The sequence below is a fragment of the Procambarus clarkii genome, chromosome 50 (assembly GCF_040958095.1).
Source record: "Procambarus clarkii isolate CNS0578487 chromosome 50, FALCON_Pclarkii_2.0, whole genome shotgun sequence".
Lineage (NCBI taxonomy): Eukaryota > Metazoa > Arthropoda > Malacostraca > Decapoda > Cambaridae > Procambarus > Procambarus clarkii.
The window spans coordinates 17,447,348-17,463,074 of record NC_091199.1 but is presented as its reverse complement, the minus strand read 5'-3'; the positions used below and the strand labels follow the sequence as shown (position 1 = coordinate 17,463,074).

Below are 15,727 nucleotides of genomic sequence, written 5' to 3'. Positions count from 1 at the left end.
CCATTTAATAATAATAATATCATACAGACAGATAATTGCTGCTGTATTGTATAAACAAGTTAACCCATAGAAAATGTAAATTGTAGTGGAATTACCGTCTATAGAAAACGGGATATCATTCCACATACTGTTATAAATTCACCACCTATTATGGTGGGAATTATTCTTAAATACATTAGTCTTTGGACTTTACCATCATAAAAACATCTCATATAAATTAACTTAATTATCAATATTAAAGTAGAGTAAATGTGACCCTTCTATCACTTTCTGTCATCTGGACAATGTAAGCCAGGCATCAGGGTGAGGGAGTGGGCAGCCATTGTTTGTACTGAGACCAGAGGCTCACGGGAGCAATATGGCTCCTGTTAATTTTACTTGGACGTAGTGTTATGGAAACCAAAGGTGTACCATCATCAACACGCTGTCAACAAATTCAAGTTAAGTGTTCTTCCGAAACCTATTTATCTTTCATTAGTGGCCATTAATGTCATTGGATAGGGTGAACCAGTTAGAGCATAAGATCGCCTCATACTAAAGGTAATTAAGCCAGGTCTTCATGGTTCCTTGTACAGTGTTTTCTCTGATATACTTGTCATATATTAGGATTCTGGCTTTACAGCTAGCGCCCTTTTGACAGGTCAAGATGAGGAAGCATGCTTTGTGCATCAGTTACCAGGGTGATGGAAGCTACCTCAAAGAGGGAAAATGTGGTGTCTACATCCTGGTTATACCTGGTGGACTAAGGCCTGCTGTACAATAAGATAAGGAACCTCTTCAATGTATGTAGTCTAATACTGTAGTATGATTGGCTGCATATATATAAATTCAATTAATATAAACCCCCCTAATGTGTAGAGGATCGATTTGTGAGATTATGAGATTATTGCAGAAATACAGTCCACTTAACATTATACAAATTGCTATCGAAGTATATAAATTAACATAAATATAAATTCTATATAAATTCATATAAATCAAATAAATATAAATCTCACAGGTCGGTTCCCACAGAACAACATGTACAAGGATGATGAACAACATGTACAAGGATGATGAACAACATGCACACGGATGATGAACAACATGTACAAGGATGATGAACAACATGCACAGGGATGATGAACAACATGTACAAGGATGATGAACAACATGCACAGGGATGATGAACAACATGTACACGGATGATGAACAACATGTACACGGATGATGAACAACATGTACACGGATGATGAACAACATGTACACGGATGATGAACAACATGTACAAGGATGATGAACAACATGTACAAGGATGATGAACAACATGTACACGGATGATGAACAACATGTACAAGGATGATGAACAACATGTACACGGATGATGAACAACATGTACAAGGATGATGAACAACATGCACAGGGATGATGAACAACATGTACACGGATGATGAACAACATGTACACGGATGATGAACAACATGTACAAGGATGATGAACAACATGTACACGGATGATGAACAACATGTACAAGGATGATGAACAACATGCACAGGGATGATGAACAACATGTACACGGATGATGAACAACATGTACACGGATGATGAACAACATGTACAAGGATGATGAACAACATGTACAAGGATGATGTACACACCTTCTCTCCTCCAGCAATGCTGACAGTAATATCCCTCACGACCAGGTCCAGTCCCTCCCTGTAGCGTGTGGAGTAGCTGTTGAACTCCACCACTCCCTGCTGGGGCCACTCCTGTAACCAGACACTGTAACTTAGTCCACCACCCCTGCTGGGGCCACTCCTGTAACCAGACACTGTAACTTAGTCCACCACTCCCTGCTGGAGCCACTCCTGTAACCAGACACTGTAACTTAGTCCACCACTCCCTGCTGGAGCCACTCCTGTAACCAGACACTGTAACTTAGTCCACCACTCCCTGCTGGGGCCACTCCTGTAACCAGACACTGTAACTTAGTCCACTACTCCCTGCTGGGGCCACTCCTGTAACCAGACACTTAGTAACTTAGTCCACTACTCCCTGCTGGGGCCACTCCTGTAACCAGACACTGTAACTTAGTCCACTACTCCCTGCTGGAGCCACTCCTGTAACCAGACACTGTAACTTAGTCCACCACTCCCTGCTGGGGCCACTCCTGTAACCAGACACTTAGTAACTTAGTCCACTACTCCCTGCTGGGGCCACTCCTGTAACCAGACACTGTAACTTAGTCCTCCACTCCCTGCTGGAGCCACTCCTGTAACCAGACACTGTAACTTAGTCCACTACTCCCTGCTGGGGCCACTCCTGTAACCAGACACTGTAACTTAGTCCACCACTCCCTGCTGGGGCCACTCCTGTAACCAGACACTGTAACTTAGTCCACTACTCCCTGCTGGGGCCACTCCTGTAACCAGACACTTAGTAACTTAGTCCACTACTCCCTGCTGGGGCCACTCCTGTAACCAGACACTTAGTAACTTAGTCTAACTTAGGCTGTTTCGAGAATTACATATGTTTAAAATATATGTATGTCACTGAATGGGTTTTGGAGCATTTAACAGGGTGTTGAGTACTGATATTGTGTTTGGGGGCTTCGAGTTATATATTGCTAAAGCGAGTGAGTAACCTGTCAGTTCATACTCTGTGCTGTCTCCTTTGCTTCATATGTTTGGGAGGTAGGCTGTTCCATTACTATGCTCAATAAACTATGTTTGGCTGAACACTATAAATATTTGGTATGAAAAGGTTTTTTTAATTAGTATAATATTGAAAATGGGGATAAATATGAAAATAGGGTTAAATACGCTATCACGGAAAACGGAACTTGTTAAGGGAAGATGGAAGATGGTTGGCTGATGTTGTCATTGAATATTGGGGAAAGCTGTGCCTGTGCGGGTCGCCCAGGTAACAGGGGGTCGCCCAGGTAACAGGGGGTCGCCCAGGTAACAGGGGGTCGCCCAGGTAACAGGGGGGTCGCCCAGGTAACAGGGGGTCGCCCAGGTAACAGGGGGGTCACCGAGGTAACTGGGGGTCACCCAGGTAACAGGGGGGTCACCGAGGTAACAGGGGGTCACCCAGGTAACAGGGGGTCACCGAGGTAACAGGGGGTCACCCAGGTAACAGGGGGTCACCGAGGTAACAGGGGGTCGCCCAGGTAACAGGGGGGTCACCGAGGTAACAGGGGGTCACCCAGGTAACAGGGGGGTCACCGAGGTAACAGGGGGTCACCCAGGTAACAGGGGGGTCACCGAGGTAACAGGGGGTCACCCAGGTAACAGGGGGGTCGCCCAGGTAACAGGGGGGTCGCCCAGGTAACAGGGGGGTCACCGAGGTAACAGGGGGTCGCCCAGATAACAGGGGGTCGCCCAGGTAACAGGGGGTCGCCCAGGTAACAGGGGGGTCGCCCAGGTAACAGGGGGTCGCAGAGGTAACAGGGGGTCACCCAGGTAACAGGGGGTCGCCGAGGTAACTGTACATCGGGATGACATGAGGCGGCCTTTTAATCTCCTGGGAAAAATTGTAGGGCCCAAATCGCTGTAGTTTAATCCCCTTTGGGAAAATTAAATATGATGCAAGGAAGCACTCGATTAATGATTATAAAATTAAAAGCACCCTTACACCATAGACCGTGTGTCGTAGGTGTAACTAAAAACACCCATGCCATAGACCGTGTGTCGTAGGTGTAACTAAAAACACCCATGCCATAGACCGTGTGTCGTAGATGTAACTAAAAACACCCATGCCATAGACCGTGTGTCGTAGATGTAACTAAAAACACCCATGCCATAGACCGTGTGTCGTAGATGTAACTAAAAACACCCATGCCATAGACCGTGTGTCGTAGATGTAACTAAAAACACCCATGCCATAGACCGTGTGTCGTAGATGTAACTAAAAACACCCATGCCATAGACCGGCAGGCGGGAAAAGGAAACTGCCGCTCTGTGTCATAACTTCTACTACTGACCACCACCCGGCGCTGGGCCACTCCTGTAACTACTGTAACTTAATCCACCACCCGGTGCTGGGCCACTCCTGTAACCATAACTGTACCATAAACTCTCATTTGATGGTGCTAGAGTATGGTGGTGCTTGTAATCTGTGGGGGTGCTAGAGTATGGTGGTGCTAGAGTATGGTAGTGCTTGTACTCTGTGATGGTGCTAGAGTATGGTGATGCTTGTACTCTGTGATGGTGCTAGAGTATGGTGATGCTTGTACTCTGTGATGGTGCTAGAGTATGGTAGTGCTGGTACTCTGTGATGGTGCTAGAGTATGGTGATGCTTGTACTCTGGGGGGGGGGTGCTAGAGTATGGTGGTGCTAGAGTATCTCAGTGCTTGTACTCTGTGATGGTGCTAGAGTATGGTGATGCTTGTACTCTGGGGGAGGGGGTGCTAGAGTATGGTGATGCTTGTACTCTGGGGGGGGGGTGCTAGAGTATGGTGGTGCTAGAGTATCTTAGTGCTTGTACTCTGTGATGGTGCTAGAGTATGGTGATGCTTGTACTCTGGGGGAGGGGGTGCTAGAGTATGGTGGTGCCTGTACTCTGGTACTACAGTGACGCTGTAGCCGTTCTGGCCCAATACGACAAAATATATTTGTAAACATTCACCTGAACGCGTTCGAGTTAATAGTGTTCCATTGTATTGCTTGCTTACCAAAACTGAACACCATAGTCGAAGTGGAGATTCACAAGAGCAATATTGAAAGTCTTGTAGCAAACACTTCATGAAATAAATCTCCAGGCGTTGTGTGTGTGCAACATGCAAGTTGCACAGCCAAGAACAACCTCGTGACTATCAAGAGCACGTACCTTGGGGGGCTTGTGGTCTGGGATCTCCCAAGCAGCTTCCTGGGGCACCTCAGAGTACTCCTTGATGCGCTCCACAGACACGATGTTGGTCTCCACGTCTGACGTCATACGCACCAGCCAGTTCAGGATCTGTGTCACCTGCAACACAGTGGTCGACATAGCTCAAGCACTGTCGGAAAACCCGACACCATTTACCAATATTTAATACAATATGCAGATAATATTGCTGTTGTTTGTAAATAATAAATTAACTCAGAAGACGTGGCACACTGGAATTTTCATCTCACAGAAAACGAGATTTCCTCCCATGGAAAACGAGACATCATTGCTACGTCGCTATTAGATTTCGCCAACTAATTCTGTTGGGAATTATTCTTAATACCTCGGTCTCGGGACTGTAAACATCATAAAAACAGCTCCCTTGAATCAATTTTGTTATCAGTACCAAAATCGAGTAAATGTAGGCCCTCTGACGGCTTTCGACATCTGGAGAAGAGAGCCAGGGTGTCAGTGGAGGAGCGACAGTAGGGCAGCCAGTGTTAATTTTAACAATTGCTGGAGCAAATTTAGCTTCTATAATTTCCCTTGGACAACGGTGTTATGGAGAGTAAAGTGCTTCCATTATTACATCAACTTCGTCTACTTCAAGGGAAGTGTCTTACCGAAACCTGTTTATTATCTTTACATTCTTGGCCACTTATGTTAGGTAGATGTAGGGTAAGCCTGTTAGCACACGAGACAGTGCCATCCAATGGTGAGCAAAATTCTCATCTCATTATCATTATACTTTATTTCCTTTGATATAGCTCTCGTATTAGGATTACTGCTATTATTTATGAGTGCCCTTCGACAGGTGGAACAGAAGAAGAACAACAATTAACACCAGTAACCTAGTATTCCAGTACATGAGTTGGAGACCAGCTACACCCACAAAGTGGATCGACTAGCTTATTCATCCATGTTCATGCTGGTTGTCTATGATATAACAACAAAAAGATAAGGCCTCCCCCTTTAATTAGTCACACGTGTAGTTTAATCCTGTAGAGAATGTCTACTAACCAATATTTGATATGGTTGACTGCATATAAAACATAAACCCCCAATAATGTGTAAGGAAATCGATTTGTGGGAATTTTAAGAAATACAGTCCACTTTAAACCATCATACAATTTGCTATCGAAAAACATAAATTACTATTTACATTAATATAAATTAAATAAATATAAATCTCACAGGTCAATTTCCCACAAGCACTACACTGTAAACACTGAGATAATCATACGTATTCCGTTAGGAACTAATACATATTCATCACCGGGAATACATGAAGCCATGAGGCTCTTCACACATATGTAAGTTCCAGAGTAAATATGTCCTTACGATGAGTTGTTGTTGAGGCAGCGTGAGGAAAAGGGGAATCACAGATTCAAGAATTTTGGATAAAGAAAGGAGATGAAGAAAAGGAACAGCAATGAGGTGTATAAGGAAGGAGGAAGAAGGAAAAGCAAGACAAAAGAAAAATATGATAAAGGAAAATGAAAAAGATAGAGAGATAAAAAATAGAGTTGTTCCCTCAGTTGTGTCCCCTCAGCTGTACCCTTACACTTATCATGTTGTATAATACCTGATTGTGCCCCTGGACTTAGTAGTCAACCTGAGCCTGGCCAGTGTTGTTGCCACCTTCCAGAAACGCCTTTTGAGTTCAGTGTCCCGGGAAAGCGTGTCTGAGATTGTGGAGCCCAGGTACACAAACTCGTGGACAGCCTACACGTAGCCTACATAGCACGTAGTCTGTGATGTTTATACAGGATAACTCATTAACGTCTTGTCCCATCACTTGTGTCTTCCTCAGGCTGATTGTCAGACCAAATGCGGAACAAGCTGCGGCAATGTGGTTGAGTAGCTGCTGCAGGCATTCTGCTGTGTGTGTGGTGATCGCTGCATCGTCAGCGAAAGGAAGTCCTTGAGGATTTTCATCTGTACTTTCGTCTTTGCTCGGAGTTTAGATAGATTGAAGAGCTTTCCATCAGATCTTGTACAGATGATATACAAGATAGATGCGCTCTGTGGTTGTTCCAAAGGCAGGCTTGACGAAGGTCTCGACGAAGATGCCGAACAGGGTTAGAGCAAGGACACACCCCTGTTTAGCACCACTGTTAATGTTGAATGGTTCAGAAGTTGAGCCGTCGTACAAGACTGTTCCCTTCACGACCTCGTGGAACGACTGTATCATGTTGAGTAGGATGGGTGGGCAGCCAATTTTGGCCTAGATCTTGAAGAGTCCGTCCCTGCTCACGAGGTCGAAGGCCTTTGTAAGGTCAATGAAGGCGATGCATAAGGCTTTTCTCTGCTCCCTGCACTTTTCTTGAAGCTGTCTCAGGGAGAACACCATGTCAGTGGTCGACCTCTCTGCTCGGAAACCACACTGTGACTCAGGGTACACTCTTTCAGCAAGAATCTGAAGCCTGACCAAGACGACCCTGGCGAAGAGTTTGCCGACGACGCTAAGGAGGGAGATGTCGTGAAATTGTTTGCAATCGCTTCTGTCACCTTTATAACTGTAGAGAGTGATGATGTTCGCATTTCTTATGTCGTGTGGCACAGAGCTCACTCTCTAGCACGGGCACAGAAGTTCATGAAGCCCAGTTTTAACTTGAGAACTTCTGGCGGATTACCGCATCTCATGGGGCATTTCCTGAGGAAAGTGAATCAGTGCTTTCTCAAGTTCTTCCACGGTGGGCAGGCACTCGATTGCATCCAAGGCCTCTACGCTGACCAAGTTCTCTCTGGAGTAGAGCTCGGAGTGATGTTCCACCCAGAGATTCTTCTTATCACAGTCTTTAATGATCTCTCTGGTAGCTGACTTCAGAGGAGCCGTCCTGTTTTATGTAGGGCCTGTTGCCTGTTTGATCCCTTCGTACATGCCTCTTATGTTGCCGACAGTGGCCGCGGTCTGGATGCTGGAACAGAGTCGAAGAAAGTAATCGTTAGCACAGCGTCTTGCAGCTTGTTGAACTCTACTGCGGGCAGTACGGAGGGCCAGTAGGTTCCTTTCTGAGGGCAGGTTCTTGTAGGCTGAGAGAGCTCATCTCTTTTCCTCTACGAGGGGTAACAGTTCCTCTGCACTGGCCTCAAACCAATCTGCTGACTTGTTCTGTCTCTTACCGAAGGTGGACATGGCAGTGTTGAAAATAGTGCTCCTGAGGTGTAACCACCTCTTACTTGTGCTAGCACAGGGTGGTACAGGAAGGGCGTTTTCCAGCACACCAGTAAATTCCTCCACCTTGTGAAGATCACGGGTCTTGTTTACGTTAATGCGTGGTCTTCCCTCCTTCTTTGCTCTGTGGATTTTCCGGGGTTGGAACTTTACTCTGCAAGCAAAGAGAGAATGGTCGGTGTCACAATCTGCGCTCTCGAAGCTGCAGATCAGCTGTAACATCTCAGACTGCTACACCCCGTAAGTATCAGGTCGATTTGGTGCCAATACCTAGACCTGGGGTGTCTCCAGGAAACCTTGTGCTGGGGCTTGGTATCAAAGAAGTAGTTGGTGATGCAGAGATCATGACGACATCAGAACTCCAGGAGGCACTGCCCATTCTCATTCATCTTCCCAAATCTAAACTGGCCCAGGCAGGAAGGCCAAGAGCTGTGATCAGAACCAACTCTTGCATTGAAGTCTCCCAGGAGGAAGACTGGCTGTTGTTGAGGTACGTCTCTAAGAGTTAGGCCGAGGTCATCATAAAACTCGTCCTTTGCTTCGGTAGAAGAGGTCAGTGTCGGTGCGTTGGGGTTGATGAAACTGACCATTCCTACTGCTGTGTGAAGCTGAATGAGGATCTTTGCAGACTTCTCCGTGGGCAGTACTATGGACCCTAATAACCTGTTCCTGACAGTGAAGCCATTACCTCTTCTTGTGGTTTGACCTGCCAGAAGAAGGTAAAGTCCTTCTCCCACATGCTGCCGGTCGCAAGCAGACGTGTCTCCTGAAGGGCGACTGCGTCCATCTGGAGCCTGCATAGTTCATTGTTGATCACAGCTGTGTTGCGGGCGTCGTTCACTTCCAGTAGATCTTCCAAGAGACCCGATGTCATGGTCCTTATATTCCACGTGCCCAGTTTGAGAGCTGGTTGGCTCTTGTGTTTGTTTTCATTTGCCTGGTGCATGGTTGACGATCCACCTGTTGGATTGTGGGGCCTAAGCCCCACGCACCCAGTGGAGAAGGCAGACCGTGGTGGAACAGCACCTTATGGGCTGGAGGCAGCCCAGCTTGTAGCTGTCCTCTGAAATCGGCTAATTTCTCCCACCGACGGAAGCAATCCCTGGCGCCTCACTCTATGCCAATTGAGTGATAGGCTTGTCACCGGTAACTGTCGCTTGCCGTGTTGAGCCTTTGCTAAGGCGACATTGGAGTGTACTCTACAGGGCACAGTCCTGGGCAGTAGTTGTGGAAAACCGGCTGTTGTCCATGCAGGAGATCCACCCTCCCCACACCACCGATGTGATCCAAGGGAAGGGCGGGCGCCGATACTCTTGGCACCAATATCGTCGCAGGCGTTGCCGGAATGTAGCTGTAAACAGCTGCAGACTGTCTTAGGGACTCCGACTCCGGATTTTTGCTCGGGGTTCATTCAGGAAGCATTTCCCATGAGTGGGTTTAGTCACATGACAGCAGAGGTTTGAATTCGAGGTTTTCCTTCCCCTACCGTAACACTTACCATGTTGTATAATACCTGAGTGTACCCCAGGACGTACTAACATAGTATAATTCCTGAGTGCACTTACTGACATAGCGTAGCTGATTGAGAGTCCAACAACGCCACCACTGATGGTGCCGCGACTCATCACCGCAAACAGAGCCGCAAAGAATGTCATGACGTTGCCAATGAACTCCAAACGTATCGCCAGCCACCTGAGAATGGAATCCATGATTCAGTGAGAACAAATATTGATGTTATTGTATATATTATATAGCACTAAATACCAAGAAAACAGAGGCGATAAACGCCTCAGACGTTACTCGACTTATCTCAAGCAAGAAAGAATTGCTTCCCGAGATGCCCCAAGAGCACACGACTCTCTAGACACTCATGTAATCGAGGTTAAAAGCAGAGTCTCCAGGAAAGGCTCGTTAAGTCTGAGGTCCGCGTTACAGCCTTTCCATCCCGGTATCACTAGCGGGTTCCACAGGACTGCGCCCCCAGCACACTAGACCAGTACTGGGGGATCTTCACTAATGTCTCCAGTTGGAACCCACAAGATCTTTCAAGACATGGCAATGTCTCCGGGCTTCCCTCTCTGCCCGCAGGAGAAAGATGGTGAGACTCATACTGAACGCAAAGGATAATGCCGACTTATTGAAACAAAGTTATCTTGGTTTCGATATCATCCTTGCGTGTGAGGCGACTGTCCTTGCAGCACGAACATAACCAAGATCTCACGAAAGACGTACTAGGCCACAAGAGCATCCTTGCAGCATGAACATGACCAAGATCACACACCAGAATCACTCGGGGTCATTGGGCGAGTGCTCGGAACTGCAATATGCTTTCAGACCATCACAAAAATTTGGACAACTCTGCAGGTGGTGTGAGAATGGATGCTGTGTTCATCGCTTTACCTTGAGGACGGGCTCAGGTGAAGTGTGTGTCAAAATGCTCGGAATTAAAGGCAATGGAATGACTTCAACCGACAATCTGGTGATTCCCAGTGCCTCAAAATGATTTTCTCCTTAATACATCACACCAAGATGTATGAAGGAGAGGTGTATGGGTGTGAACAAGAAGGACGGGGTATTGGCGGGCCGACTGTAAAAATCTTGGTTGGGCTCCAACCAAGAGCCCAACAGTAAAAATTCGAGGCCTCCAGAACCTCGCAGTGAATACAGTACAGTTCCGGGCTGGTCGGTTTTGTGGCCGAATGGGTTAAGGCAGGTGTCTGGGAACCACCAGAACGCTAGTTCAAGTCACCTAATTCCTCAAAATGATTTCACATAAACCATGTAGAGCTTTGCTATGATCTGTTTTTATAAATAATAAAACAAGACAAATTAACATGTGATCATCTAGTAGAAACTATCATGTTGGATGAATTTTAGTGAGAATGAAGTCTGGGATTTAGTGAAATTGGAAATTTTCTATTATTTGCCGTTTCATGCAAAAGGAGGAAGAATAGGATGGTAGAACCCGACTCCCCGCTGACCATCCTCGACCAACGACCAGCCACCCTGCCAAGTTTGGTGAGGCTATCCCCAAGCGTCTTGCCTCCAAGCTCGAACCGAGAAACAAACCGAGAGACTGACCTTAGCGTCATCAGTACCTGTTAGCCATGACTCCCGGGGTGCTGCTACGTAGATTAAAGTCCACCTTGGCCTCCGAGTCTCCGATGAACTGCGGCTCGCGGTCGTACGCGCGAATGGTGGACGCTCCTGCGGACACAACAACATGGTCACTCACGGGGAGTAACAGTAAGGATGTCAGGAATGAAATTGTAAATATTATTAAACACCAGCATGGGATAAAATAGGACATTGTTTATATAGAAGCAAGCCACTCTGGGAATGTTTACACAGCAGCAGGCAACTCTGGAAATGTTTACACAGCAGCAAGCCACTCTGGGAATGTTTACACAGCAGCAAGCCTCTCTGGGAATGTTTACACAGCAGGAAGCCACTTCAGGAATGTTTACACAGCAGCAAGCTACTCTGGTAATGTTTACACAGCAGCAAGCCACTCTGGTAATATTTACACAGCAGCAAGCCACTCTGGGAATGTTTACACAGCAGGAAGCCACTTCAGGAATGTTTACACAGCAGCAAGCTACTCTGGTAATATTTACACAGCAGGAAGCCACTATGGGAATGTTTACACAGCAGCAAGCCACTCTGGAAATGTTTACACAGCAGGAAGCCACTATGGGAATGTTTACACAGCAGCAAGCCACTCTGGGAATGTTTATACAACAGCAAGCCACTCTGGGAATGTTTACACAGCAGCAAGCCACTCTGAGAATGTTTACACAACAGCAAGCCACTCTGGGAATGTTTACACAGCAGCAAGCCACTCTGAGAATGTTTACACAGCAGCAAGCCACTCTGGAAATGTTTACACAGCAGCAAGCCACTCTGGGAATGTTTACACAGCAGCAAGCCACTCTGAGAATGTTTACACAACAGCAAGCCACTCTGGGAATGTTTATACAACAGCAAGCCACTCTGAGAATGTTTATACAACAGCAAGCCACTCCGAGAATGTTTATACAACAGCAAGCCACTCTGAGAATGTTTATACAACAGCAAGCCACTCTGGGAATGTTTACACAGCAGCAAGCCACTCTGAGAATGTTTACACAACAGGAAGCCACTCTGGGAATGTTTACACAGCAGCAAGCCACTCTGAGAATGTTTACACAACAGCAAGCCACTCTGAGAATGTTTACACAACAGCAAGCCACTCTGGGAATGTTTACACAGCAGCAAGCCTCTCTGGGAATGTTTACACAGCAGCAAGCCACTCTGGGAATGTTTACACAGCAGCAAGCCACCCTGAGAATGTTTACACAGCAGCAAGCCACTCTGGGAATGTTTACGCAGCAGCAAGCCACTCTGGGAATGTTTACACAGCAGCAAGCCACTCTGAGAATGTTTACACAGCAGCAAGCCACTCTGGGAATGTTTACACAGCAGTAAGAAACTCTGGTAATGTTTACACAGCAGCAAGCCACTCTGAGAATGTTTACACAGCAGCAAGCCACTCTGGGAATGTTTACACAGCAGTAAGCCACTCTGGTAATGTTTACACAGCAGCACGCTACTCTGGTAATGTTTACACAGCAGCAAGCCACTCTGGGAATGTTTACACAGCAGCAAGCAACTCTGGGAATGTTTACACAGCAGCAAGCCACTCTGAGAATGTTTACACAACAGCAAGCCACTCTGGGAATGTTTACACAACAGCAAGCCACTCTGGGAATGTTTACACAACAGTAAGCCACTTTGGGAATGTTTACACAACAGCAAGCCACTCTGGGAATGTTTACACAGCAGCAAGCTACTCTGGTAATGTTTACACAGCAGTAAGCCACTCTGGGAATGTTTACACAGCAGCAAGCCAATCTGGGAATGTTTACACAACAGCAAGCCACTCTGGGAATGTTTACACAACAGCAAGCCACTCTGGGAATGTTTACACAATAGCAAGCCACTCTGGGAATGTTTACACAGCAGCAAGCTACTCTAGTAATGTTTACACAACAGCAAGCCACTCTGGGAATGTTTACACAGCAGCAAGCTACTCTGGTAATGTTTACACAACAGCAAGCCACTCTGGGAATGTTTACACAGCAGCAAGCTACTCTGGTAATGTTTACACAACAGTAAGCCACTCTGGGAATGTTTACACAACAGCAAGCCACTCTGGGAATGTTTACACAGCAGCAAGCTACTCTGGTAATGTTTACACAGCAGTAAGCCACTCTGGGAATGTTTACACAGCAGCAAGCTACTCTGGTAATGTTTACTCAGCAGTAAGCCACTCTGGGAATGTTTACACAGCAGCAAGCCACTCGGAAAATGTTTACACAGCAGCAAGCCACTCTAGGAATGTTTACACAGCAGCAAGCCACTCTCGGAATGTTTACACAACAGCAAGCCACTCTGGGAAGCAGCAAGAAACTCGAGATTGTAAAAATATATATAAGTAATACAGACACAATTATCATTGTGTCATTAATTATTATTATTATAACAATTTATCAATAATCTTACAATTTATTTCCAAACTACAATATTATGTTATTAAAAGTTATGGTGTACACACCATGGTGTAAGATTGTTAGAGTTTAAGGTCGAGTTTTTTAATTATATATAATCCTGTGTTTATTTGCCAGATTTGACCATTGTCTGAGAGTTGTCATATATTATTATTTACAATGTTCGTTTGCGTGCTAGGTAATATGTTTGTCTATCACTAGGGCTATCTATTGTAGAGAATGTCTGCATGTCTCTCTTTCCAAGGTTGGAAGACAGACGCTTGGGCCTAACCTCAACAAACTCTGCATGGGGAGACGTCTGGGGGTGAGGACGGACATAGGGTGGTCGTGGTAGCTGTAAGTTCAATACTTTAGGAAATATTACCATTTATAGAGACCCACTTACATGTTGTGTTTACCATTGAGGCTTTTCAGTGCTCCTTAATAAATGTTTCGACATAAAAGGAGAGGGGAGAAGGTGTGACAAGGGGAGGAGTTTCTCTCTCTCTCTCTCTCTCTGCTTTCTCTATGTCTGTCTGTCTTTGCTTCCTCTGTCTCTGTCTGTCTGTCTCTGCTCTCTCTATACCTGTCTGTCTTTGCTTCCTCTATCTCTGTCTGTCTGTCTCTGCTTTCCCTGTGTCTGTCTGTCACTGCTTTTTCTATGTCTGTCTGTCTCTGCTTTCCCTGTGTCTGTCTGTCACTGCTTTTTCTATGTCTGTCTGTCTTTGGTTCCTCTCTATATCTGTCTGTCTCTGCTTCCTCTATGTCAGTCTGTCTTTGGTTCCTCTCTAAGTCTGTCTGTCTCTGCTTCCTCTATGCCTGTCTGTCTCTGCTTCCTCTATGTCTGTCTGTCTCTGCTTGTTCTCTGTTAACAACAATAGTTGTGTAACTAGTGGGTGGTCGTCGATAAGAGAAGCGAAGTAGAGTGAAATAATAACAAATATTACAGACGATACCCCTTAGAGAAAAGGGGCGTGGCTGTTGTTGTTTCAGCTTCAGCCTCACGGAACAAAAGTTCCAATCAGCACGGGTTATGGTGAGCCCGTAATGGGCTTTTAGGGGCTTGGCTTGAGAAGCCGTCGATGACGCTGTTGAAGGATCGTCTCTATTTTACGCTAAAACGAAAGCAGCACGAAAAAATTACAACCTCAACAAACTCTGCATGGGGAGACGTCTGGGGGTGAGGACGGACATAGGGAGGTCGTGGTAGCTATAAGTTCAATACTTTAGGAAATAATACCCTTTATAGAGACCCACTTACATGTTGTGTTTACCATTGAGGACGATAACGAAAAATTTAGGTATAGTTAATCATTAAAATTATTTCTGTTAATCTTCTCAAAATCAGTAAGTAATGGTGTAGATTACTTTTAGAACTTTTTTCAGTGTTTGTTTTCTAAATATTTAGCTGTGTAGCTGACGGGTAGAGCCACAATCGTCGTGGGGGTCAGAATGTGACCCTAGAGCCACAATCGTCGTGGGGGTCAGAATGTGACCCTAGAGCCACAATCGTCGTGGGGGTCAGAATGTGACCCTAGAGCCACAATCGTCGTGGGGGTCAGAATGTGACCCTAGAGCCACAATCGTCGTGGGGGTCAGAATGTGACCCTAGAGCCACAATCGTCGTGGGGGTCAGAATGTGACCCTAGAGCCACAATCGTCGTGGGGGTCAGAATGTGACCCTAGAGCCACAATCGTCGTGGGGGTCAGAATGTGACCCTAGAGCCACAATCGTCGTGGGGGTCAGAATGTGACCCTAGAGCCACAATCGTCGTGGGGGTCAGAATGTGACCCTAGAGCCACAATCGTCGTGGGGGTCAGAATGTGACCCTAGAGCCACAATCGTCGTGGGGGTCAGAATGTGACCCTGACACGCTGTACTCTCTTGAATTATGGCGACCAGCCTTTGTTCATCCCGTACCTCAGACCATTCCCTCTGCCTGTATGGGCGCCTGACAGCTGGGTGGACAGCGCTTCGGATTCGTAGTCCTGAGGTTCCGGGTTCGATCCCCGGTGGAGGCGGAGACAAATGGGCAAAATGTTTCTTTCACCCTGGTGCCCCTGTTACCTAGCAGTAAATAGGTACCTGGGAGTTAGACAGCTGCTACGGGCTGCTTCCTGGGGTTGGAGGCCTGGTCGAGGACCGGGCCGCGGGGACACTAACCCCGAAAT

The 15,727-nt window shown here is 46.3% G+C and overlaps 1 protein-coding gene across 1 annotated transcript in view; it reads right to left on the bottom strand.

The window, feature by feature from the left end:
* Window positions 1-15,727, bottom strand: part of LOC123772628 (multidrug resistance-associated protein 1) — a 208,421-nt gene that overhangs the window by 15,433 nt on the left and 177,261 nt on the right. The window contains exons 24-27 of the mRNA XM_069303618.1: window positions 11,126-11,234; window positions 9,593-9,719; window positions 4,811-4,948; window positions 1,638-1,748 (exon numbers count right to left, since the gene is read on the bottom strand). Coding sequence (XP_069159719.1) covers window positions 1,638-1,748; window positions 4,811-4,948; window positions 9,593-9,719; window positions 11,126-11,234 — 485 coding nt within the window. The remainder of the gene's footprint in view (window positions 1-1,637; window positions 1,749-4,810; window positions 4,949-9,592; window positions 9,720-11,125; window positions 11,235-15,727) is intronic.